This window comes from Trachurus japonicus, chromosome 16 (genome assembly GCF_045865225.1).
Source record: "Trachurus japonicus isolate A0001 chromosome 16, Traja_1.0".
Classification (NCBI taxonomy): Eukaryota; Metazoa; Chordata; class Actinopteri; order Carangiformes; family Carangidae; genus Trachurus; species Trachurus japonicus.
Window position 1 is genome coordinate 26,600,058 of NC_140922.1, and position 27,209 is coordinate 26,627,266.

The 27,209-nt window shown below is 40.2% G+C and overlaps 3 protein-coding genes across 6 annotated transcripts in view; 1 reads left to right on the plus strand and 2 right to left on the minus strand.

Moving 5' to 3' along the window:
* Window positions 1–27,209, minus strand: part of atp6v1c1a (ATPase H+ transporting V1 subunit C1a) — a 423,473-nt gene continuing 396,264 nt past the window's right edge. The window contains exons 1-13 of one of the 2 annotated variants that reach the window (XM_085802925.1): window positions 7,923–8,070; window positions 7,230–7,391; window positions 6,504–6,571; window positions 5,229–5,314; window positions 4,558–4,652; window positions 4,349–4,440; window positions 3,788–3,886; window positions 3,622–3,690; window positions 3,315–3,407; window positions 2,972–3,065; window positions 2,392–2,489; window positions 2,178–2,304; window positions 1–742 (exon numbers count right to left, since the gene is read on the minus strand). In XM_085802925.1, the coding sequence (XP_085659051.1) occupies window positions 644–742; window positions 2,178–2,304; window positions 2,392–2,489; window positions 2,972–3,065; window positions 3,315–3,407; window positions 3,622–3,690; window positions 3,788–3,886; window positions 4,349–4,440; window positions 4,558–4,652; window positions 5,229–5,314; window positions 6,504–6,571; window positions 7,230–7,361 (1,152 nt within the window). In that variant the 5' untranslated portion in view covers window positions 7,362–7,391; window positions 7,923–8,070 and the 3' untranslated portion in view covers window positions 1–643. Of the gene's footprint in view, window positions 743–2,177; window positions 2,305–2,391; window positions 2,490–2,971; window positions 3,066–3,314; window positions 3,408–3,621; window positions 3,691–3,787; window positions 3,887–4,348; window positions 4,441–4,557; window positions 4,653–5,228; window positions 5,315–6,503; window positions 6,572–7,229; window positions 7,393–7,922; window positions 8,071–27,209 lie in introns of those variants that run through there. The other variant, XM_085802926.1, reaches the window with a different exon arrangement.
* LOC146972525 (antizyme inhibitor 1-like) lies at window positions 12,219–21,504 on the plus strand. 3 transcript variants are annotated; one of them, XR_015037885.1, is made up of 13 exons: window positions 13,232–13,454; window positions 14,502–14,625; window positions 15,684–15,894; window positions 16,411–16,584; window positions 16,982–17,154; window positions 17,365–17,499; window positions 17,733–17,814; window positions 18,236–18,310; window positions 18,426–18,591; window positions 18,857–18,972; window positions 19,828–20,045; window positions 20,170–21,083; window positions 21,117–21,504. XR_015037885.1 is itself a non-coding variant. In XM_085802878.1 (12 exons), the coding sequence occupies exons 3-12, from the start codon at window positions 15,793–15,795 to the stop codon at window positions 20,282–20,284; spliced, it is 1,356 nt and encodes a 451-aa protein (XP_085659004.1). In that variant the 5' UTR covers window positions 12,219–12,470; window positions 14,502–14,625; window positions 15,684–15,792; the 3' UTR covers window positions 20,285–21,504. The 3 variants fall into 3 exon arrangements, 2 of the variants coding, with proteins under 2 accessions (XP_085659004.1, XP_085659003.1); XM_085802878.1 differs by lacking the exon at window positions 13,232–13,454 and adding an exon at window positions 12,219–12,470 and having other exon boundaries at window positions 20,170–21,504; XM_085802877.1 differs by having other exon boundaries at window positions 20,170–21,504.
* LOC146972526 (Krueppel-like factor 10) lies at window positions 21,641–26,121 on the minus strand. Its single transcript, XM_085802876.1, has 4 exons — window positions 25,943–26,121; window positions 24,312–24,542; window positions 23,254–24,169; window positions 21,641–22,482 (listed from the first exon to the last, which is right to left on the minus strand). The coding sequence occupies exons 2-4, from the start codon at window positions 24,531–24,533 to the stop codon at window positions 22,223–22,225; spliced, it is 1,398 nt and encodes a 465-aa protein (XP_085659002.1). The 5' UTR covers window positions 24,534–24,542; window positions 25,943–26,121; the 3' UTR covers window positions 21,641–22,222.

The window sequence follows — 27,209 nt, forward strand, 5'->3', positions numbered from 1 at the left end:
TCATCAATCATATTTATTCAATCAGTGGCTTACACAGTACTCAGATATAGATCTCTTTTTGACAGCAAATATACACAACATGAAACGACACACTCATATCACATCTTTGTTTCACAATGTCTGCAGGGGGTAACCCACAAGCTCAGAGACAAACAGATCTGGTTGCCATGGGTGCATGATAAAACTGCCCATACGTAAACACAAGTCTGTGAACACCGATACAGAAGATGTAGCAATCAATACACACACCACCACGTGTGGAATGACACAGTAAATACAACCACAGCTCTTAAGTTTGATTTCTTAATTCATTTTCACATCAAAAAATCAATTATTCGTGTGGCATGTGAAGAAAAATAAACTGTAAACAAAAACAATATTTAAAAGTCTTTTTTTTTTTTGTTTATTTGTCCCTTGGTTGTAAAAGTGGTCGAAGCTTGCCGATGAGCCTTTTCACCACAAGGAATGAACATGCAGCGTTGTCGTCGAAGCAGCTGATGTGGAGAGGCGACAGTGAGGAGAGAGACAGCAGAGGCAGTGGAAGGAGGAAGACGACGAGGAAGAGGAAGAGGAGAGGGAAGCTTGTACCAGGAAAAAACATAACTTAATCAACACTCAACATAAAGACAAAATAGGGAAAGTGTTAAACTTTGAAGTCCAACAGGTTGCAGTCGATCTTGTAGTAGACGTAGGGATAATACTCCTGCTGGCTCAGGTTCAAGCCCGGGATGTCTATCGCCGACTGGACATGAAGAGACAACACAGGGTGACAGGGTTAATGGTACTGTGTGTATGCAGTAGTATTTTGAATATCCCAAATAATAGCCAGTTATTTAAAAGGGAACTATGCAAGTCCGGTCACTTTTTTGCTGTTTTGGTCGCTTTTTTATTCTCTACAAAGCTGATTACAAAGTGAGTGCAAATCTGCTAACCCTCCTCCCTCTCCCCCTGGCCATGTGCATTTGTTTTCAACGAAGCCGCGCAGAAGGCAAACCATGGAGCGATGTCTACCAAGGTGGGAAACGTTAACAAAAGATTACGGATTATTGGGCACGTTTATGTCGTAGTGCCGTAAAGCAGTCCATGTTTCACGCAAGACAAGACCTGGGACGCGCTGAAAGTTTGTTTTCGGCCAAGACACACTAGGTGCAAGGCAGAGAGCCTCCATTCTCCCCGTAATAAGTAATTGAACCATCATAATTATTCAGAAGCTGTTTATTTAAGGTGAAAATCTTGCACAGTTCCCCTTTAAATCTAAATCTCCTTCATTATGAATGCAAGGGCCACTGTGGTACAATGATAGTAGGAACAATTAAAGGACAAAATGGCTGCAGATAGAAAAGAGCAGCACCTACAGAGTGAAGTAAGCATTGAGGAACACACACCAGCCTCTGATGTTTTATAAAGATATATCAAATATTGTCAAAAGGCTGGTGTCTTATTCTACACATTCACTATCGAACATTATTTAAAGAGGAACTATGTAAGTCGCTTTTCCGCTGTTTTGCTAACCCTCCTCTTGGCCATGTGCATTCCTTTACAATGAAGATGGCGAGAAATCAATCAATAGAGTCATAGATAACGTTATATATCATATAGGATGTTACGACGTGTATATTTGTGTAGTTTAATCCATTCTCCCTAGTAAATTAAGCCATTTATTAAACCATCGCAATTACTCCAAAGCTGTTACATTAAGGTAAAACTGTAGCAGAGTTAAGCTACAAATCCTGCATTGTTCCTCTTTAACACAGCACTAGAAATTCTCAATAAAGACAAAAATTATTATATATTATTATAGACTGTGGTCTTTGTAGTAACCATCTGTGGCCACTAGAGGGGGCACCTGTTGTTCTTTGGCAACGACAGTAGAGATTGCATCAGTAGAGACTCTTCACTGACACGTCCCACACTGACAATGACTAATATGTACAAAATATCAACATGAGCAGTACACTTGATAATGTGAATAAGAGGAAAAGAAAATAGATTTTTGTGATGCAGTTCTTTTAAGCAACAGAGGCCGTATCATTTTTTGTTAGAAATTAAATACTAATCTGTTTTATAAAGTTTTTAGGAGCACAGCACCAGTGTTTCTTCCAAGTGTTTTCTTGGTGTTTTGATCTTGCAGTGAGCACAGGACAGAGATCTTTACACAGTTTTATCAGAGTACTCACATCGATGATAGCCGCTGCACTGCTGTCCAGATGTTTGTACAGATCATTGAGCACCTCCCTCAGCTTCTTCATGGTCTTCTTGTTCGGCTGCAGCAGCATGGCCTGAAAGTTCACTGGCAGCCCGTATCTACAGAAACACCATGACACTAACATGAAGGGGGCAATTTTTTAAATGCTGAGAGATGAGGACTGCACTGTATGACTGCTGTAATACCTTAAAACAGACTCCACAAACACCCGCAGAGCTTTAATGTGGATCCATGCGATGAAGGCTTCGCTGAAGTTCACTTTCAGCCATCGAACAAGAGGCCCCTGCAGAGAGGAAATGTAAAACATGGGCTTAGAAATGCTGTTATTTTAATAGTAACTCTAACTCTGTTTTGGATCATCATTATTTTTTAAACTAGAATTCTTTTTTTTACTAATACTTTTATCTCCCTTTCTGTCCGAAACATGCCCACTTTCTGTAACACCACTGCTAAGTAGGGAACATTTGTGTGTGGTCAGCGTTTTCTGACTGCTGCTGGCTCCAACTGGTTCTTTTCTGATAAAACACAAACACTCCAGTTTTCTCACACACACACACAGAGCTGAGTGGAAAAAACTCATCCAGACAGAAGTCGAGTTCAAACGTGTGTAACAGTATTTGAAATTCACTTCTAGGAAATATAAATACAATATAATAAGAGATATTAGTGTTTGTGAATATGCTGACACACATTGCAGAAGAAAAACTACTTTGAAAAAGCAACAACCAACTTTAAAATAAACTTGATGGAATCAGTTTCACTTACAAACTGCTTCTTCTTATCTGTGGAGAGTCGTGTCATCTCCTCTTTGTCTGCCTTCATCTCCTCTTCATTGTACTGGAAGTCTCTGACTGTGAATCTAGAAATAAGATGGAGAGAAGAGGAAAGATATAAAAGTCAAGGTTAGAGTATAAAGATAATGTCTCACATTCTTTACATATCAAAACGTATGAAGAGTATCAGCTGTGTGAAACTAACAGTTTTAACTATAGTTAAAACAAATCGGACATCAAACTGGTTTTCTTTGTCGACTGTTTTCACACACCCTGTTTCAGGGATTCACACTGTTGTGTGATGGTAAACATTAACAATGTATATTGGCTCTTACTTGTTCTCTCTGGCTTTGTGTTTGAAGTCATCAATGGCTTTCCTAAATAAAGTGACACTAAACAGGCCACTGTCGTTGTCTTCAAATAGCAGACTGAAAAAAAAGAAGAAAGGCACCTGTTTAACTGCTGCAGTGATAGTGGTCAACAACAACTCTACAATACTGTGTTTAAAAATGTATGACAAGAAATGAAGAAAAAAAATACATATAAAATCAAAATCATGTCTGAGTGAGAAAGCGTACAAAAATATAAAATATGAAACTATAATGTTGTATTTTGTTTGATATGATTGATGACATCACTCACTTTGTGGATCGAGGCACCACCATCTCAGCGAGAGTTTCGTATGCTTTCTGCCAGTCAGTGTACCCAGTCCTGCAACAACAAACCAGAGGAATTCATAAATCTGTCTCTAATATTATTCAGTGATGTGCTTTTTTTCTTCTTCATTGTCCAGTGCAGTAACACTCACTTTGGTACCACGACCAGCAGAGTGATGAGGTACTCTGAGTCCAGCACAAAGTCTTCCTTCTTGACAATGTCCGCCAGGCTCCTCGTCAGCAGGCTCCCCCTAGTGGCACCAAGTAGCGTTACAATAACATGGATATACCAAAGTGAAAGAGCCTGATGTTGACAAAGCATTGCAGACTGGCAGTAACCTATGAGTCCATGGTTATAAAACATGTGCAGCTCTTCCTCTGACACACTGAGTGAACTGAAATCCAGATAAAGGAATAAATCGATACAGCCAAGAGTCAAATCAAACCGGATCAAAGTGGTTTTTGACTGAATATCATAGTAAGACAGTTCAGTTGCAGAAAAAGTCTAATATTTTGAAGCTGCCTGGTATAACCAATTGGATTTGCTGTCAGATGTCTAAAGAAAAGTCCATTCTGCTGATAGTCACATTAAAGTCAACAGGACTTGGGGTGAAATTATATTTGTCTGCATGACTTCTTTTCCTCACTACTCTGGTCTTTGTTGTGACTACATAACACTTTTTAATGCATTTCAGAGTCACTGGATCACTTACGCATTCTTCCTCTCTAAGTTCTGCAGGTTTCCCTTCAGGTTGTTGTAGGCCGACGCTCTTGTCTTCAGGTCATTGTCGATCTGGGTTACTTGCTGTAAAAGATGAGGAGCCACGATTGAAATTACTTAAAGCTTAACTACTAAGATTAACATGTTATTATTGTAATTAAAAAAAACCTACATATCTTATAATCAAATAGACAGACCCACCTTTGAGATGATTTCAGAGATGTTTTTAAGCGACTGTTTGATGGGATATTTTGCCATGTCCCACTGAAACCTTGTGATGTAGGTGACAAGATCAACTGAAAAAGAGAGAAAAAAAAGACTTGTTATTATCTGTCTTTTGTGACATTATAGAAAGCTAAAACATAGGTAAAGCTGTTTCATAGTGCTTGTTTCCCTCCACAGAAACGCATATAACCATTTCTTGGTCATTCATGCATTTCTTTAGTTTAGACGAGTTTTGATGTATTCCTCAAAGAAAAATTGCCATTGCCATTGCTGCAATGCAATAAAGGTCAGTGAAATTTGGCCTGTATTGTTGAGAACACTGAATAAAATTGACATTTTTCTTGATTCTTTGTATTTTTTCCACTGATCTCACAGGGACATAAATGTGCCAGCTAATGGACTCTAAAGATGTGTTGATTCCTGAGGCAGAAACCTCAGAGATGGGCAAACAAAACCATAACACCTGCATGATTAAAAGCCTTTAAATTACTTGACTCTTCCTTCAAACAAGTGTTTGCCCACTGTTGTATAGAAAATTCCATGTGAAATATATTTTATCTAAATATCATGACTGCCCACTTGGAAATCTGTGTTTTTTGGCAGTAAAACAATCACTAGTAGACACTGTGCTGTGACCGTCACTGTACCTCCATTGGCCAGCAGGTTCTCCTGTACTTTGTCTCGACTGTCCTCCAGCACGTCGGCCATGTACTGGGCTACCTTCTTCACCACACTGTGAAGAGCCAGGAGACATCAAAACACACTGTGCCAACACAAACTGCGTGCACAAAGCCAGAGTAAACCACACATTCACCCCGCACATGCTGACATGACCACCATGAACTCATCCTCCACATTTAGCACAAACATACACACACACATCAAAAAGGTCCACATGTTCCTGCTAGGGCAATTTTCCCGACAGGGTAATTTATAAAATGAAAACCACACTGTTGAGCTGGACATCAAAGAAGAACTGAGTCTACAGGTGAGAGAGGTAAAAGTAACATGAAACCACCAAAACATTTACAGTCTAATTCTATTAAAAATATATATAATTGAATAAAATCCAATATAATATGATTAAATAGATGATTATGTAATTGTTCATATAATGAAAAATGAAGCTCAAATAAAAAACAAATAAAACATATTAATAGACTTTGAAGGATTCACCAGTTCAGTGTTTTTTTCCACATATGCTGAGATGGAAACTTCAAAAAGGAACTAGATTAACGCCAGACTTTGGTCAAACAAGTGAAGCCGTGTTGCAAAGTTGGTCTTTCTCACACAGTCTTGGAAATATCCACAGAGGAAGCGAAGCAGGCCTCAGGCAGTAGTGACTGCGTGTGAGTTTTGGATGTCATATTTTTTTTCAAAAGACTATAAATTACAGTCAAACATACTCGCGGCACATAAGTCATCAGGTATAAACATGACTAAAGAAAGAGCTGCTGGTGTGTCACCCAACTGTAAATTGCTAAGTTTAGACAGCAAAGGCCTGCTAGTCTCAGGGCAATGTGAAATTCCTCATTGTTACAAAGTAAAGGAGGGGATTAGGCAGCGGTAAAGCCACTACATCAAAGAGTCTGCAGTGCTGCACAGGTTGAGGGAGGTTGTTTTAATGTCATTTATTGGAATTCGTTAACAGCCCAAATGCTTTTCAGTTTAATAGGGTATATAAAGGGTGGGGAATTTATATTAAAACATGTTTTCATGGAAGGTATTGGTTGTGGATTTTATTTTCTATTATTCTTTGTATATTGTATTGGCATTTCATCTGATCTAAGTGTTCTTTTGTTTTAGGAAAGGAGCAGGTATTATAAGTTTTCTTCATCCTGCTCCTTTCCAATTCTAGGATTGGAGTGAATAATAAATGAAAAAGTAAAAGAAACAGATACAGACAACTTCAGGTAACATACCCTTCGACAAAGGAGTCTAATTTGGCCAGTTCATCCGATAGTCCAACCAAGACATCTAGTGTTCCCACCTGGTTTTTGGACACACAGAGATAAAAAAAAAAAAAGAAGAAGAAGAAAGAAAAAAGAAAAATCAGCACATTATGACTTTTGACTCATCATCAGTCCTGACATCTGGGTCAGCGGGGTTGTGTTTAAACAGTGACAGAATCTGGGGTTCAATCAGCCTACAGTCACGTCCAGTGGGGCCCTATGTGCTTAGAGCGGCGCCTCTTTGTCCGGACCCGCTCATGCGTGGCTAACGGTTCCAGGAGAACGCTGCAGCCCCATGTGGCAGCGAGGTCAGAGAGGTTACTTCACCTTCAGCACAGAGAGGGTCCAGACGAGCTGAACCGTGGATCTCTGTGGATGAAAACTTCACCTAACCAGCGCTTCACCATGCAGGCAACGGATGTGTATAAAGGAGTCTTCCCATACACAGACTCTGCTTATTCTTGACAGTGGATATATAAGGTGAGTCATTTTGATATCAGCCTACATTCGAAAAAAACATTATCCAACTTATTTCTACAAAAAAAACTGAATAAATCATGAGATTAGCAAGAAAGAAAATCATGACAACGATGTAAAGACTCTAGATTCTATATTATTGCAAAGTCGTGGGTTGTGCATGTGTGGGGAAACGCATGAAACACAACAACAAACAAGGAAATAAAATGCAACGTTCACCTTGAGGTCTGGTATGCTGAACTTGTGGTTGGCAGAGAGGTTGTTGGTCCGTGTGGTGGCTGCCATCATCTTGTCCCATGTTTGCTGGCAGGTCTTTTCTCCAGGCGCAGAGATCAGCCAAAACTCTGTCATGGTTACAGCAACCGGTGCAGCTAGAGAAAAACTGAGAGGAGAAATATATTATAAATATATATAGAAATATCAGGCCAATGTGACTTGTCTGTGTCATTATTATTAGTATTCAGCTAATAAAAAAAGCAGGTTTTGTTCCACCATCTCCAATGAGTCTGTCTATTCATCAATATCTCTGCTTTTGGCTACAATACAGGTAAAGTATAGTGTGTTTACATCCCGCTGTTATTATATACACTGATACTGTTTACCACTGAGCAAGCTAATAATGCTACAACAGCAACAGGAGCTCATTTAAAGGTTTCAAATCCATTGTAAACTGACAATAATATTTCCCAGCTCTCGTATTTATATTCTCACAGCTACATAAAGTTTTAAAAAGCCATAAATAATCAATAACCGACACAGTATTAAAGGAAGCAGCCAAAAAAAAGAAGAAGATGGTTAAGGTCAAAACATATCCAAAGCAGGGATTAGCTACCGTTAGCCACTTAGCTTTTGCTCTCAACATCATCATCAACACGGGTGGTTATTGTGATTGTTTTTAACAGTTTCACTCACCTGTGTATTAAAAATGCGGTCGTTGCCAGTTAAAATAAATCTGTCTGTGGTGTTTTCTATGGCTTGGTAATGTTCATAGTTGCCATACAATCATACAATACAGTGAATCGTGAGGTCTCCTGACAGCAGCATCAGAGTCAGCTGATCTGACTACCAGAGAGGAACCGGAAGGCCTCTCACTCACTCACTGCGGGGCCGAAACTCAGCAGCGACACCCGCTGGTGGAGAGGCGGTACTGCAGCGCTCGGCGGCGGCAGCAACAAGCAGCAACAGGCAGCCACATGTCATGTTTATGTAGCTACAATATCACCACCACCAGTCACAACAACACACACCACCATCTCTCTTTTTAAAATAGAGTAAAGGTCAGGAGGACGAGCGACAAAGGGAGGGATCTCTCCTCTCTAGGACACACAGAGATTGAGTGGATGTCATATGCACAAAATACCAGGATGACAAAATGACTCATATAGCTAGCTAATGGCAAAAAAAAAAGAATAAATAGAATAGAATAGAAACTTTATTTGTCAGAAACCAAAGGGTAACAGAAAATAATCTTTCATTAACAACACCAACACACCTTTACATACAAGACATTTAAAAAGACCTAAAATAAAATAAAATAAAAAGCACACAAATAGTTGTGTTGATATGTATTTTTTCATATCATGAGCTTTACAAAGAAAATGTAATAAAAAAATTGAAAATTAGAAATCACATATCATGGATAGATATAATTTTACAAAAATTACATGTATGATCCTTGTATTACATTTCCCAGATGCTTTAATGCCAACGTATAGGACACATGCCTTTACATAAAGAGGGAGCCTCAACAACACTATTGTACTGCTTTTATGCAACTGTGATTTCATACAATGGATTGAAATAAAATTTACAAAAATGGCATTATGACAGAGAGATATAGAAGATCTTTGTACCTACAGCCATCAGGCTTTTTAATTCTTATGCAAATGGTAGATGAGCTGACAGAACAAATGAATTTTCCTCTGGGGATTAATAAAGTAATTCATATTCGTATTTGTTATGTACGACATTTCCCAGATGCTTTAATGCCAACGTATAGGACACATGCCTTTACATAAAAGGAGGGGGGGTCTCAACAACACTCCAGCAACTATATCTGGATTGTACTGCTGTTATGCAACCGTGCAGAGCCCAGCACAGCGACAGCCATGAATAATGACTTTATTTCGTGGAAGGGGGGCAGATATTTCAATGTCAGAGTCAATTTAACAAAAGTTAATTTAGGGGAGGGAATTGTTTTTGTTTTTTTCATTTTTGATATGGAATTTCAACAAATATCCTGAATCGCAGACCTCCACCCCCGACTTCAGCCTCAGTCGACATTCCAAGGACATTATTACCTTATTAGAGAAGGACACAGACAATCTTGGATGCCAAGTCAGCAGCATTTTGCGACTTTAGAGTTACTAAATTTGGAAAAGCTGGGTCAGGTTTCCTGACTTTGGGTGTCTCCTGTACAGAATCTTAGGAAAACGCCCCCAAAGGGACATGTTTATAGTTCAGTGGGTCTGGGGTTCATTGTTTTAGGACACAATGCTTGGTCTGCCTGGAGCCAACCCTCGACATCAAACGGCAGGGTGAGTTTGCCCATGGCTGGAGAGAGGCCAGTCTGCCGGGGATGTTATCAGGACCCACACACACACACACGGCCGCAATCAGTCAGTCTGCAGCACGCAGGCTACTGCTGAGTCTGGCATGTAATCTCTTCACGAGAAAAGTGTTATTTTAGCAAAAAATAGGACTGAATAGAGAAATAACTATTTCTAGGCCTAATGCTGACCTGTATTACGCACATAGTCCTACATTGGGCTCCTTAAGCCATTCAAGCTTCTCACGCACACGTTCTGGGATTTGTCTCAAAGTTGTGTTCAGGTGTTAAAGAGCTGGCCAAAAACTAGGGCATTAAAATAGCAAAAACAACAAACAGTGAAACTGTTACAATGGACACACTTCATCCACCTCTTCTCTTCCTCCACTTGTTCAGAAACGGCTGCCTGTTTTTCTTTTCGTACAAACACAACAAAGCACCTCAGTTTGCTTGGATTGAAGGTCTTTAAATGCTTTGTGTATACATTGTCCTCCTGCTGATCACCTGCTCAATCTTAAACAACCTGCACTTAGATGACTTGGACTTCCATATAATGTAGGCTACACATGTATGTTCACACAGACACATATTAGATACAAATCATTAAATAAAGCATTATTTAGTTTAAATAACAGGAAAGACCTGATGGGTTATAATCTAAGAAACATTTTTACTTTCACAATTGACTATATTACAAGACGTAATGATCTAAATCTCTCTCTCATAATGAATTATTCTGCAACCTATCTTGGCAGACAGGAAATTAGGGTGAAGTGAGCATCATTTTTTAGACTGTGTCATTGTTCGTCCGTCATGGTATATCACTGTATCTCTCCACCAGTGTGACTCTATTGTTAAAAATGACATGTAGTGGGAAAGCGAAGAGATAAAGAAAGTTCCTTTCAGGTGACATATACAGGAGCAAAAAATAGTCTAGTTTACATTAGTTAGTTTAGTTTAGTTTATCTTAGTAGGATTGACATCACAAATGCAAAAGAAAATAAAAATTAGTCAAAGATATCTTTACACGTACATACAACAATATAAATTTGTATCTTCATCTATCCACATTAGTGGATGAAACCACATCGGTATTGATGGGGACATATTTCTGTATGGGCTCCTGCAGACAGTCGCTTTATATCGTCCTGCTTAACATTCAGGTCAGTGTGAGGAAAAGTTTGTTGGGAGTTTCTTTCACTTAGCAACATTCTTTGGCAAAAAGAGGTGAAACCACTGCTGAGTGACTTAACAACACTTACAACACTGGAGTCTGTTACGTAAGACCAATTCACAGCGGCTTTAATCAGTCACTCATTTAAATATAGAGAGTTGGTGCATATTTACGGGTGTCTCGTCTTGATTAAGTTTTGTTTCAAGCTTAAAAATACAAAGGGTAATCAATTTGTTGAAGGTGTTTTGTAACTGATTAATTATTGTGTGGATAATATTATTTTTTCCTCTTTTTACTGGAGATTTTTGGTCAGTGAGGGTTAATCTGAGTTTGGTTCTGTCTAAATCTGTGTGTTGATGTAATCTGCCTGCTATGTTTGCAAATAAGAATTCCTGCTGCACAATGCAGCCACTGGAGTATTTGCCCTTACAGTGGGTGGTACACATGTCTCGCTGTCGCATACCCAGTGGCTGCGATGGCTATTATGATCCAAACAATGGAAATCAAACATTGTGCGTTACTGGAAGCCACTTTAGATGCTATGTGCGATTAGACTTATATATACATAGGCTCATTTAGTGTTGGAGAAAACAGGCACAAAACACGGAACAGCTTTTGTGTTGCAGTCTGAGGAAAAGACGCAGCCTCAACAGCCTTTACAATGGACTCTAAGCAGTAGTTTTATTGGCGAAACAAATGCTGCTATTGTTTATTTTTCCCTGAGGAGCACTCAAAGCTCATCTAACAGTCTGAAGAATTTCGCAGTTATGTGAATTCACAGAAGTCCCTGGTTAGCAACACAATAACAACACATCAGGCACTGTTGCATGATGTGGGTCACTCTGTGGCAAAGATTTAGGAGATATTGCTCCTTTCTCAGTTAATATGTAGCTAATCCATGCAATAAGAAGGGTTTCGTATGGAATTGGTGATCATCTCACACTATACAAAAAGTTTATCTTGTGTGTGTTACAAAAATGATGACATTTTTATTTTTAATTTATAAGATCTGTAACATGTAACATGCAAAATTGGGGACTAAGGGAACACTGAAAGACGTGACTGAAAATGGACTTTGACTCATGGACAGAGATAGGATATTGTTAGAATAAACAGAAATCTCAAGGGAAAGAACAATATTTTCATAAATATGTATATTTCCAGTAATTCTTTTTGAAAAATCTTTAGATAAATTGTATTATTATCAGTGAAAATGTGCCATACAGGCTTTAAACCCCTAAAATGCACAATTAGACACTATTTTTTCTTAAAAATATCTGATATGTTGACCAGTCAATACCATTGTGATGCCAAGATTGATAAGGAATCATAAATAACCCACAGGAAAACATTCCCTTTCTGTTTAGTTGACAGTAGCGCTCCTTGGCACCCTCCTCCTCCTCCTCCTCCTCCTCCTCCTCCTCCTCCACTGTTGAGGAGGGAGACATGCAAATGCATCTCCTTGAAAAAAAAAAAACACTGCCCCAGACCCTGTATTTTCAGAGGCAGGCACAACTTCTCAAAGTCACAACAACAAAGGCAAAGGGACGAGAGAATCCTGCTTGAGCTTGAACTTGAAGACGAGAATAGATGCATCCATTTACTCAGCAGACATGGAAGTTACGTTTTGCAACTTTTGATTGTGGCAACAGGTAAAAGGGAAAATTTACAGACTTTACTGGACAGCATTTCGTCCTTTTTACTGAATCATGGGAAATACAATGAAGACATAACACAGGTAATGTTGAAAATCTTCACACTTCTATGTTTTAAAAGTTATTATAGGCCTAGTTATCAGGTTGATTGAAGTCATCAAGTTGTGATTTAGTCGGTGAAGATGCACTTTTCTTGTTGTTTTTCTGGTATACGGCTGAGCAAAAGAAACTGAAAGCATCACACACATCTTCATTACACAAAATTAAAATGAAAGCATCACACACATCTTCATTACACAAAATTAAACTGAAAGCATCACACACATCTTCATTACACAAAATTATTATGTTTAAACAAGCAAATTATCATTGCTACTATTATTGTAATTGCGATAGGCCTATCTTCTTGTATGATGAATAAAGTATTCTCTACTCTACTCCACTCTACTTGTAGATAATTGCTGAAAGATTTATGGCTTCGCTTCGTTAATATAAACTTCACATGTCATCTATTACCGCAGCTGAGGTCATTGTGTTTGATTTTGACAGCTATTGACTCCTCCTCCCATCTCAGATTAATCAAACTCGAAATATTTAAGTCGAATCAAACCAGGAAATAGTTTTCATCGTTTTATAAATCTTTTGTGATATTAACTATGAAAAGAAAAGTTTATTTTTTTTATTTTTTTTTTATTTTTAACTAATTCAATTTTTCCTGACTATTTCCACGCCGATGCCTTAAATTACCTTCAAAAAACGTCACCAAATGTTTATTAATACGCATTTTATTTTGACACTTCAACCGGAAGTGCTGCTGTTAATTTTGACGTACTTGACGCTTTTCTGTTTGTCCGCCGCCGCCGCCGCCGTTGTCGTCGTCGTCGTAGCCGTCGTCGCTGTAAATGATCCGTCCATTGTAGCTCGAACCCAAACAAACAAGACGATCTTATCCTCGCCACCACGTCCATGGCAGCCACCTTTTTCTCTTTTTGTAACCCCACCACTCTTTAAAAATTCCGCCGAAAAAGAAAAAGCGTTCTGTCCCCTCTTTTGGGTTTTCCGCAGACGTAAGTATCATCATCATCACGCGTTATTAGCTTGTTGCTAATTAGCATGTTTTCGAAATTAACCAGATAACAAAGTGTTATCGTAAACCAAACGAGCTGGCTATAAGTGGATTAAAGACAACGTAATGGTCGGCATTGTTATTGTTTAAAAAAAATAACTAACAGGTTCATGTATAACCGCATTTACATTATACGATGCTAGGTAGCTAACTGCTAACTGAAGCTAATGTCACCATTGAAAACAAACGACCTGTTAGAGCAGCAGGTCAAATATTGTGAGTTCGTAGTGGCTAAAAAAAATTCGTATTTAGGAAATGAGGCTATGCAAGTACTATTAGCTAAATGTCAGAGCAATATAAATCTTAATCAGAAACCGCTAAATCATTATTATCACTTTTATTTAGACAAAGAAATATTCAAAATACACAATCAACACAAGTGACAGAAGATCACATTAAAAAAATGAATTCACAATCAGCAAGATGAGTCAATTAAAACAGGAGCAGTTGGTGGTAAAAACAAGATAAGATAAGGGATTTAAATTGCACCAATGATAAATAGGAGGTAAGTTTAATATTTGTTCTGCATAGTGTTACAAGTTGCAGGTACACAGAATTTAAAAAAATGGTAGGAGATCACATTAAAACACACAATTGAATTAATATACTAATAATATATGAATTACTTATATATAATAAGTAATTAACACTCAATACAACAAACAGTGACATTTTAACTGCACCACATACAAAGTGACACAATGAAAACGCATTGAGTCTTTACTAATGAATAACTTACAGTCTAATACCCAACCCTATCATCAATTTTGCCTGCTCAACTGCATACCATTGTTTCCCCTTTACCACATTACACATTTGATTGTGCATTATAATAATGTGAAGGTGGACTGAAGCATTGTGCCAGCGGAGGAAGGAACAGTTGCTCCTCTTGTCAGCTTGAGTTGTTACCCTGGCTGTCAGTGACTGATTCCTGTGTGTCCTGTGTCCTCATGTGCTCCCCCCATTTTTTTTTTTTTTTTTTTTGCAGGTGTACAACAACTATCCAGAGGATTTAGGGGCAGCTCTATACCGAGAGTCATTTGACTTCAACGCCGAGCCACCTTGGGATCCTAGCTGATAGTGGACAAGTTCCCACCCCAGGACTTATCCATGTGAGTAAATTAGATGTGATCTGAAGAATTACTGTGTCCTCTTCTTGATTGCATTGTGGGGTATTTTCATTGCAGAAACAGGGAGGGAGTGTAATATCATAAATGTGTTATGACAAATTACCTTCACTGAATCTCTAAAAGGGTGTATTAATAAATAGCATGTCCCAGATAAATCACAAACAGGCTATAGTTAGTTTTAGATCTAACATTTCAGATCTATTTCCAGCACTTCTATCAGAGTAACAGCAGAGTGTGTACGGGACTTACTTTTATCTGTAGTCGTTTCTGTCTTGCTATGATTTATTTCATGGGGCTGCAAGTTGCAAAAGTCATGGTTGATTTGTAGAGAGACTGTTGAGCCATCTTTGATGTGTTCCTGCAGAGAGGACTTTGTAATTTAAGTCTTCACATTTCCTCTGTAATTGCTGTAATTTAATACTTTTTCACAGTGAAATCAAGGATTCACCCTTGTCCTTCTGCCTGCTCATTTGTTTGTATCAGCCATGTCATAGTAGTCTGCCACACAGCAGTCTTTCTAGGCACATTGTTTAGTCTCCCCCATTTACCCCCCACCCCCCTCAAAACCATAGTCATTCCAGATCTGGTCCAGTCACTGCTGTGTATCTCTGACGTTGTGTGCAACATTTATTGAAAGTAAAGTTGTGACACGGACGCAGACAGTATTGTACCTTGCTTAACGCCATCAAAAGGAACTTTTACGGGTCACCAGCTCAGGGATTATTGGTGTTTGTTGGGAGTAATTGATGGTAAAGTAAATGAACCCTGTGCCCCAGACTCTGTGTTTTCACAGTGGCTTTTCAGAAGAATAGGCCTCTTCCACAAAGCTGTCCCATATCATGAAAAACTGGTCCGTGCTCTGATTGGACGCTCACCGAAAATGACGCGTTTTTGATTGGGGAGGTTTAGCGTTCAAGCTAATGAATAAACAAGAGTCAGACAGCACAAATAAATATGTGTAGTACTCCAATTATGGCTCAATTGTTGTGCTTTTTGAACTTTTTGTCATTTGTTGTCTTGCCACTTTTTTTTTTGTACAGTTTGTTGCAAAAGCCTAGGACCCCAAGGGCTCGAGAGCGAGTGAGCAAGACCACTTCAGATTAGCCACATTCTTTATGCCTGTTGGATTAGAGGAAAACGGTTGAGAGGATGAAAGGTATTGCTGATGAACCACAGTATTCTGTTGGCCTGCTGGACGGAGGCACGGCGCTCTGTGATGTGATTGACAACCACATCTATGAACAAACCCTGGTAAGGAAGGAGTCTCATACTTTTTCTAAAACACCTGTGCTGTTTGTTATGTTTGTTTGTTTTGTTTTTTTTAGCCTTTATTTAACCTGGTAGGGCCTGTTGAGATACAATGACCTCTTTCCCCAAGGGAAGCCCAGCCAAGACAGCAGCATAGGAAAGTTGCAACAATTAAGGACACACAGAAACTCACACAACAACACAGATAAAATACATGCAAGATAAGAGCAACAGGACTAAGAAGAAACAAGAACAAGTGCGATTATATGTAGCTGCTCCAATGTCTCTCAACACGGGTTATCAAAATTGCCAGGTTGATGAGCTCCTTTAACTTACAAGTTTTCTGCAGTGCGTTCCAAGCAGCAGGTGCAGCTTACTTAAAGCAGTGATTACCAAATTCAGAATGAACTTAATGGGCACGTTTAAGTAAATGTTGATCTTACATGTTGTAAAAGCGTAGAGAATGTGTGTTTTTGTGACTCATACAGTATATACATGTGTGTTTTCTTCCTTCCTCAGTGTGAGAAGAATGCATTCTTTGTAGCAGACCTGGGAGTCATAATGAGGCAGCACGTTCGCTGGCGAACTCACATGCCCCAAATTCGACCCTACTACACTGTCCGCTGCAACAGCAGTCCAGCTGTTATTGAGGTCCTTGCTGCTCTTGGCACTGGATTCATATGCACCAACAAGGTAGTGTCCTACAAACACTAACTGCTACTATCACTGCTGTCAGAGTCACGTTTCAAACCACGATCAGAAAATTGCAGTGTTTATTGTTAAAGCTGCATAGTCTTAGATTTTTAGCAAAAAATAAAAAATAAAGCAGTGCATTAAAGGATTTTATAACAGTATACCTTAATCATAGCATGATCCTTCTTGACAAATACAACATTGCTGAATGATGTTGCTCTCTTGGTCCGTAAGCTGTAAAAGAGTTATAAAGGCACCACCAAGTGGCCAGATTACCTCAGTGCTCAGCTTTATTGTAAATGCTAAACTTTTCAGAATAGGTTTGATATTGAAATGTCAGTTCACATGCTGCATATTAATGAAGCACTTCTCTGTTTTCTTTCTCTTTGTACGTCAGTCTGAGCTTGAGCTGGTGCAGAGCCATGGCATTCCCTCTGAAGACATCATCTACAGTGGTGTTTGCAAACAGGTCTCCCAGATTAAATATGCTGCTAAGAATGGCATTGACCTTCTGGTGTGCGATAACGAAGCAGAGCTACGCAAGATTTCTCGCTCCCACCCCAATGCCAAGTAAGTACTTAGTTGTTTCAGTGTTGGTCCTGGCGCCAGTGATCATGTGACTTCAGTATTGGCTTTGTTATCAGTTATTACTCATGTGTTTCACAGGAGAATATCCAAACAAGTTGTAAAGATACACAGACAGTTCAGTGAGCGTTTCCTGTCAACAAAACATTCACCGTGGTTCTTTGTGTTTGCTCTTTGTTCCCTGTGTTAATCCAGGCTGCTGCTGCAGGTGTCAACAGAAGCATCCAACCCAGACGATGAGATCGGCATGACGTTCGGCTGTTCCCTGAAAGACTGCAGGCATCTGCTGGAGAAGGCGAAGGAACTGGGCGTCCAGGTGGTGGGGGTCAGGTGAGGCCTGCAGAAATGCACCGTGGCTCGTTTAAGGGTGGTGTTGGATCCTTGAATGGACCTTGGAAAGAATTTGAATTGGATGCTGAAGAAAAATTAAATATGAACTTTATAACAACCATAAAAGCAACTCTCTCTTGAATTAACTAGCCAGTCATCCTACTCCAGGATAAAATGCAGCTTCTTGTCAAGGAGTCAAACTAACGAATAAACTCTCCCACCACCACCCACAGGTCTCACATCTCCAGCTCCTGTGAGGATGAGCAGGTCTATGTCCATGCCATCTCTGATGCCCGCTGTGTCTTTGATATGGGGGTAAGTAATCTTATATAAATATTGTTTAGTTTAATAAGTTTATTTGTATCAGGGACAATGTACAAAATAACATTAGTCTCAAAATGAGAGAAGATGCTTTGTACCGGATTTAGCTTACTAGCTACTTTCCGTCCGTAGTCCCTGGGCAGGTGAGTAAGAACAATAAAAGGATAAAAACTGTCAACTTACATAACAAAACAAACATCCATACACATGTGCATATATAGCTTCATATATAGCTTAAGGTTAATGCTGACACAACTGGTTTCTTAGGATCCATTTTTTGACTTCCCGGGAAAAAACGTTGACGTTTGTACAAAGTTTCAGATATCTGCATCTTCTATTCAATTCAGTTCAGTGACTGCCATTTCCATCACTTTGTGTTTTGGTGACACATTTACAATCCTTTTGTCCGCCACAGGAGGAAATTGGCTTCAACATGAAAATCCTGGACATTGGAGGCGGCTTCACTGGTTCTGAGACTCAGCTGGAGTTGGTCAGTATATTTCTATCCGCTCCTCACATGACATTAAAGAAGTACATCCTATCCTGTCACATAAAGTTCCTACTTTTTAACCACTGTTCTAACCGCTTTTTTATTTTTTTTGCAGGTCAATAGTGCAGTCATGTCTATGGTGGACCTGTACTTCCCTCCTTCTACTGGGGTTTCCATCATCGCCGAGCCTGGCAGCTTCTTTGTGTCCTCCGCTTTCACCCTGGCTGTCAACATCATCTCTAAGGAGGTGGTGGCACGAGATCGCCAGGACCAGGCACACGGTCAGTGGCCAGATATTTGCTTTCAAGGGCTAATTTACTGACAAACAATAAGATGTTTTATATAAAGTCAACTCAACTGTTGTTTCAAAGAGCCAAAAAAAGAGATTCAGAGAGAATGGGACAAGATTTTTCCATGATAAAACACACATACAGGGACTCGCAAGGTGAAAATAATACCACACTGTTGCAGGTGGTAAATATAAACAAGTCTAAAAATAAATCTGTTACACTCTAACAGATGTTGTGTACTATCTCTCCTGAACAGATGATCCGTCTCCCAACGATGAGCCAGAGTTCCAGTACTACATGAACGAGGGAGTGTACGGATCGTTCGCCAGCAAACTCTCTGAAACACTGATTGCTGCTCCATCTGTTCACAAGGTGAGTGAGTGTGAAACACAGTCTGATATAATGATAAAAACACAGCTCACTCATAGACCAAACCTTGAATCATCAGGATGACTGACATAAACGTTCTTGTCTAAGTGAATTTTAAAACAGTAATAATCACCTGTTCTTTACATTAATAATTTTTTTTAAACTTATTTTTTATTGTTATTTTGTCATAACAGTAACATGACATATATATTTCCTTTCATTTACATTTTTTCCCTTTGATTTGCAAATACAAGTTATAATACGAACTCTGTCCTGATTTGTTTTGGTCTTGTTTTGTTGTTAGTTTGCTTCTTTGTTTTTATTTTAATGCTCTTTATTTTCACTATGTAAATGGAAATCTTATGCACAAAGTGTAGAATAAGCTATTGCTTCAGCCTACACCTTTTGGTTGCATGTATTACTGACCAATCTATGCATTTTGTCTGTCTCTTCTTTCTTTTTTTTTTTTTATCGACCAAATGAATAAATAAACTAAACTGAACTACAGCTGCAGATAATCTTTACACTTACAATCAAGAATCATATAAATTAAAAAAAAGAAATGGTAAGATAGAGTAATAATAAATAGAAAACAGTTATAACAATTATATTACACCAATTTAGAAGGAGAGAAGGAGAATTAAAAAAAATATAATAAAAATAAAAATGAGTTGCTCCATCTGGTAAATATCCCATATTTTCTGAATCTCTACATTATATGTAGGATGAAAAACCAGACAATTTAATGGAGTTTCCCCAAATCATACCAGTTTTTTGTGCCATTTTTCTGTTCTTAAAACTCACTGTAACTAAATGAAAAACAGTTGTTAAACGGGGGATCTCTCTGCTTGTTTCCAGAGCTCGTCCCTGGATGGCGCGGTGTTCAGCAGCAGCCTGTGGGGTCCCTCCGGGGACGACCTGGACCAGGTAGTGGAGCACTGTTTGTTACCTGAGCTCCACGTCGGAGACTGGCTCATGTTCGGTCACGCTGGAGCCTACAGCCTGGGTCAGCCGCTCTGCACCGCCTCCGACTCCCCCCCACCCCCTGTATACTATGTCATATCCTCCAGAGACTGGTAAGGACAGCCGATATATATATATATATATATGTGTATTTTTACATTTGGAGGGAACACTGCAAAGTTCACATGTTTCGATTTCGAACAGTAACCGTGTTTTTTCCCGTTTTCCTTCCACCAGGTTTGAGATGCAGGACACCAGTGTCACCCACGAGGCCACGCTGAAGAACTTCTCATTGATCCCTTATTTCCTCAATTCCTGCCAAACGGAGGCTGCACTCTCAGTCCCAGCTTAGCAATCGCCAGACCAGGAAGGCTTTAACCCCCACTCCCCACCACCCCCTCTAGTTTTCTGCTGCTAGCTTCCCCTGGTCGACATTCCACTGGGATGAACTGAACCAACAGTGCAGATAGAGCTTGAAATTGCTGGGACCAGATTGAATTCATCTCACAAACCCCCCCAATGTACAGTGTATTGTGTGATTAGACCTTTAAAAAAAAAAAAAAACCCACATAGCTGTTATTAGTATGCAACAAAATGGACGACTCCAGAAAGACAGATGCATCTTTCCCCTTTGCTTTGGGCATCCCACAGCACTACAGTTTACACCCGTACAGTAGACATATAATGACTTAACATAATTATATCTGACAAATGTATTATCTATATCTCCATTGCTGCTGCCCGTCTTGTAAAGTAAGATATGTATATCCCAGAGTGAAGCCGTGTATTAAATAAATAAATAAATAAATAAATAGGAACGCAGTTCTGAGACCTGGGCAGGATGCTTTGCCTCAAAGATGTGGTTTTATCATTTATAATTGGTTGTATATTTTATTTTGTGTGGTAAAAGCTTGATTGTTCCCATTGTTACATTTTAAACTGTGTTGTCTTACTCAGTGTTTTTAAACTGGAGGCTCGCAGCACTACGTCGCTGCACCATATGCATGTGCATTTACTCATCTGCGTGATGCAGTAAATCAAGCCAATGTGGTCATCGTTCAGCGTCTCCATGGAAAATGATAAGTGCCGTCTGACCTGGTGTGGTCTGAAATGTCATGGCTCAGTGTTCACCAGTAATCTGGTGTTTGAGTGTTTTTCTGTGATGCTGAGTAGCTCACTCCCAGACTAGTGAAGGACAGCTAACTGCAGGTTGATGAGACAGCATGTGCTTCAGATGGAACAAGGGAAGTGTTGATGGAAAAATAAATCGACTGATGTGGATTTTTTTTTTCTTTTTAAGAAAGCAAAATTTAAAATGCTTAGAACCCTTTTTTACTACTTTGGTCATATTTAATAATATTTTTTTCAACATTTATGTTGAAAGAGCATTACAAAAATCTTTTGACTCTGCAAGCTTTCTTGCAAAGTGTGTATCATATCTGTGAAGTTGTCTTCCAATCTGTGTGTCTAAGGCATGATGAGTTATCAGGCAGTTGCCTTTTATTAACTTGTAGCTGTGCTTGTCAACATGGAACAGTAATAAAAAAACCTCATTGACTGGACTGTGAATAACTGGCTCTGTGTTTTATTATTATCATAAATGTTCTGCTTTGTGAAACACTGCTATTGTTTTACAGACACTGATACCCCTCTTATCAACTCTTATCCTGGATGATAGAGTCAAGACTATTTTTGGAACGACTAAACAACAGGAGTTACTCTTCAGTCTATGAAGTGTCAGTGCATGTGAGGAACATTATCTTTCTGGATGTGTTATCTGAGAAAGTGTGATACGATCATGGCACTGCATCAACAGGAATTCTTCCTTGTTCAGACACAGATCACATTCTTCATGCCAGGCATAAATGAACTATAAGGAAATCCAGACACATTCAAATATCTGAAAATAAATCTTCAAGTTTAATAATAAGGAACTCAACTTCCCATTCAAGAAAACATTGTGCAAATTGTTGTAAAAAATAAAACATTTTCATATTATATGGTGCAAAAAAGAAGAAGACAACATTCTTTGGTCAAATGTCACTGCCAGGTAAATGTGCTTTGTAAGTGTTAAGAAAATGATATAATACTGTTTCAGTGTAATTTCCTCAGTTTAAGGTAAAACAGTAGTCTGAAGTGAAGTCTTTACAGTGTCATCGCCGATTTTGTGTTCAACTGTAATGTAACAACAGCAGCAAAACAGCGAGGACTAAATATGCAATATTATTTCCTTTTAGGTTTTTTAGCAGTGTTGTGCAACTGTGCAGCTCAGTCTATCTCGTTTGGATCCCTAAGAGTTCGATGAAGGCAGACTGAGAGTTGTGGAAACGCTGAGGTCGACGGGCCCTAACGTCCAGCAGGCCGTCCTCCTCGCTGCCAGGTGTCTCCGGGCGTGCTTGGCCAGGTGGTCGCTGCGCATGAAGCGGCTGTGGCACATGGGGCAGACAAACTTTTTCTCTCCCGTGTGGGTTCGTCGATGGCGAGACAGCTCGTCGGAGCGAGCGAACCGCCTCTCGCAGTCCTCCCACTTGCATTTGTAGGGCTTCTCACCTGATGGGAAACACAGAAGACAAATGGAAGTTAAAGATTTTGAGGCGTCTCATGTCTTTTAATGGTTAGTGACAGGTAGGTTGGTTACTGTGTGAGGCTTTAATCTGTTCTTCTTTCTTTTTTCTCTCTTTTCTTGTTATGGTCACTGCTGATTTTGATATGTACTAGACCAGAGGTACTTTTGTTTTCTTTGTTTTATTGTAATTGCATGTGTATGTTCTTCGTTAAAGGGATAGTTCAACATTTTGGCAAATTGGCCCATTGCCATAATCCCTAAAGTCTTAGCAGTAGGTTAATTACCTTTAGTTGTGGGTGCAAGCTATTTTTAGAACGGCAGAGCAGAGCCGCAAGCTGCTCAGAGCTACGCTACGGAGGCTAATGGGATTTGATGAGCCTCCGTAGCGTAGCTGTGAGGAGCTCGCGGCTCTGCTCCGCCGTTCTAATAATAGCTTGCACCGACAATTAAAGGTAACAAACCTACTCTTAAACTACAGGGATTATGGCAATGGGCCAATTTGCCAACATGTTGAACTATTCATTTAAGTCAGTATTCTGTCCCCTCCTAGCATAATTCCTTGTATTGGTCTTCTATGGTTCTTTTATGTATTTCTGATGTATCTTTTTTACTATTACAACAACCTGCCTGGGGACTACAGATGGGAATTAGCCATGGCTATAATCTGGCATATTTACATTTGTACAATGATCATTAATATGCGCTGCCCCCAATCTAAATAAATATTAAAATATTCATATTGTCCATTTCCTTACCTGTGTGCATCCTCATGTGGGCCTTGAGGTGGGAGCTCTTGAAGTAGGTCTTGCTGCAGTCCTCACGGGGACAGACGTGACTGCGGACGCGGGACACCTCGGGCTGCACCGGGCTCTGTCTGTGCACCGGCGAGGTATGACCGGGTGCGGGGGCGATGGCCGGGAACTTGGTGCCGCCTGGTGACACGAGAGCTGGCTGCACGTACAGGGTGGGAACCGCCGGCTGAGAGACCAGGAGCATTAACGGGGCTTGTGCGACCTGCCCCCCGAGGAGGAAGACCGGGGCGGATGAAACTGCTTGGGTTTGAGGTTGCAATAGTGCATGTTGTTGTTGTTGTTGTTTGTGCTGTTGTTGTGGTGGTTGTGTGTAGGTAGGTAGTGGGTGCTGCAGCGGACTCTCAGAGGCTGTGGCGGACTTTTGTAAAACAGTGGTGGAAAGAGAAGATACTGGAAGAATCTGGCAGTAGACCGGCACAGGAGAGACTCTGTGACCACTGGGGGGACACTGAGGTGCGTTTGATTTATCATCATCACCACCAGGAGCTGGACGTCTCATCTGGGTCTGAGTGTCCTGTGCAACATTTAGCAAAGTCTGTGGTGTGGCAGCCCCCGAGTCTCTTGTGCTGAAGTTCAAATCTCCTTTAGATCGTTTTGCGTGAACTTGTGCGAGTCCGTCGTCTTTCTCCGAGACAGGATGGACGTCACAGTGGCGGCGGCGGCGGTCATCTGCAGTGTGGCGGATCACGCTGGTGCACTGAAACCTCTGCTGAGATTGAGAAGCAGCAGTGTGTGTGTGTGAGGGCGGATGAGGCTCCTCCTTTGGCTGCTGCCAGGCTGGACTCCCTGCTGCTGCTGCTGCTGCTGAGGGTGGGTGGGGGGCCTCGCAGTGGGGTGGGCTATACGGTGGTGTCATACACTGAGAGGAGAGGAAAGGTGTTCAGTTTTGTTATTGATGAACTCAAACTTCAAAAAAACCTCAAAAAAGCCTTTGTAGCAACTCGCATAGATAACACAACAAAATGACACAGATATTCAAAAGCAGGATTGAAAACTCTTACCAAAGCAGAGTCCTGCAGCAGTGCAGACCCCGGGGGGGCAGAGTCGTCCTCTGAGCAGTCTGAGGACGGGGTCAGAGGTCGGAAGTGCCTGAGCCTGAAGCTCCTGGTTTTCCAGTGCTTAGTCATGGACATCAGAGCTTCCACGGCCTCCATGTCACCAGCACCCATGGGACCAGCCGGGAATTCACTCTGGATGTCTGAGTGGAGCTCATCAGCGTCCATCTTGTAACTCTAGTACAGGAGCACAAGTCACGATAATGGAGTCGTCCTTCAGTTAAATAATAATACACGTTCAATACTAACTTTTTTTTTGCAAGGCATTCAAAAAGAAAAATGATATCACATGTAAATGACACTGACAAAAATATTCACACTGTGTGCTGTAACACTTGTAATGTAGCTCAGGTGACTACCAATTCTTTTGATCATCTTTGAGATGTTTTTTTACACCTTGATTGGAGTCACCTGAGTGATTGGGCATTATTTGGAAAGGCATGCACCTGTTAATATTTATATATATAGATCTCAGGGCTGAGAGACGCTGCAAATCAGAGCAAGAACCAAGCCATGAGGTGGAACTGCCTGCAGAGCTCAGAGACAGAAAAAACCTGTACGGTATGTGTAAGCTTCCTTGTTGCACAGTGGCCTCAATATTTTTGTATATGTAACTCTGGAACAACCAGAGCTTTTACAGGACCCGTCTGCTTGGCCAAACTGAGCTATGAGGGGCGCCCCGAGTAAGTCGAGTGTTGCAGTGATGGTCGTCCTACTGCAGCCCTCCAGAGATCCAGAGAGGGGCCTTTATGTGAGGTTTATCCTGTCTCTTTTTTGCTGTCTAATATTGCAGCTGTTAGATCTAATATAGACAGGTGTGTAATCTTTCCAAATCAACTGGCCTTCCCACAGGTGCACTGCAACCAAGGTGCACCATCTTCACAGGGATGATCGACAAAAATGGGTCTGTGATTTCACTTTTTTTTTCCACTTTTCAATACATTTGGCTTTTTCGTCACGGGCTGTGTGGGTGTAGACTGATGAAGTAAATGTTATGAATGTGTGAATGATATCATCCACACAGTATGTAAAAAAAAGAAAGAAGAAAAGCAAATCAGCTACACTTTGAATCAATCTTAAAAAAAAAAAAAAACAACCTATTGCTTCAGCCATTCATCAATACTGGGGATAATATATAAAAGGAGCATGTGAGGTGAGCATGATCAGCAGCTGCTCCACAGCACCGTGGCCCTTTCACCTACTTCCACAGGGGGACAAAAGCAACCAGCAACTGTGCTTGTTACACAAACAGCCACACACACACACACACAACACCTAACCCCTCCCTGACCTGCCCAACACTTATCATCATCATCCGTCCCCTGCAACCATCACACTGAAGCCGGGGAGGTCAACTCACGCGATATGACCTGACCTCCATAAATTAGATAAGAATAATAAAATAAAATACAACTTCAAAAAGGCACTAGCCTACATCAATAGGATGTTGATTTCTTTTTTTTGTTTTTTATCAACTTTATGTTCACATATGAATGTAAAACCGTTAAAGAAAGAAAATCTGAATTATGTAATATTAAAAAATGTGACGCTGGATAAATCAAAAACAATCTACTTACAGCTTGTGTTAGTCTGTGTGAGGCGTTCAGGGCCCCGCTGCTGTGCTGATTACTTGTCTTCACGTCTTGTGTGGTGTGAACACCTCAAATTATGTGTTTCCTTCCCACTCTACTTCTTCCTCTCCTTCTCAGCCTAAAAGTTTTACCCCCATTCATCGTTTTCAAATGCGGTGGGAAACGGGGGGCGTGGCTTAACGCGTCGACCAATACCACGCAAAGGTGTGTTAGACGGCGACCAATCAGAGAGCCGCGCGCTGCGTGATCGGCGACTGACGGCACCGTGGAGCCGGCGTGGTACACAACAGCACGGGCGTGTGAAAAACATTCTTGTCTCCACACACTCCACTCAATATCCCCCCCCCCTCTTCACACACACACACACGCACACACCCACACCCAATACACACCCACACCACTACCTTGGCTGAGTCACTGCATCCCCCCCTCCTCCTACCCTCCATCAGTCATCTGCAGAGTAGACTCCCACTTTTTTTTATTATGATTAATTCTATTTTGAAAGGATGATATTTAAAGAGCAGATGCACTGTGCTTCTTACATAACTGGATATCACATTTTGTAGCGATAAAATAGAAATGCCTGTATTTGCAGATCTGGCAGTTAAGTTTTTTGTGTGTTTATTGTAAATCTTAAATCATGACAGTCACCTGGTGTACGGGTCCCTGCAGATAATAATAATAATAATAATACATTTTATTTGTAACGCGCTTTTTCAAGTGCTCAAAGACGCTTACATAAAAACACAATTAAAATACAATGCAGAAAATTATCACAGATTAAAATACAAGAACAAGATACACAAGTTTAATTTATAGATTAAAAGCCAGTTTAAAAAGGTGGGTTTTTAAAAGTGATTTGAAGGTGTGGGGGTCTGTGCAGTCTCTGATGGGTTGGGGGAGTGAATTCCAGATATGCTGCTTTAGGACACAAGACTTTTTATTATTCCCATGGGAAATTAGCTTGCAACAGTAGCAGAGAAGTAGCTACAGGACAAGTAAGGAATAAGATATAAAGACATTCGTACAAATATAGCCTATGTAAACAAGAATATGTAGCCTACTGTTATGTGGGCTACAAAATTAGTCAAATAGCCTAGAGAAAAAACTATATAGCCTATATAAGTTGCTTGATCATAAATATTGCACATTGTGGGTGGGAATGAATACAAGTAAATGTACAGCTTGTATGAACTGAGCAAGGTGAAATATACAAGAATAAAATCATAGTGGAAGAAAAAATGTTGTAGGC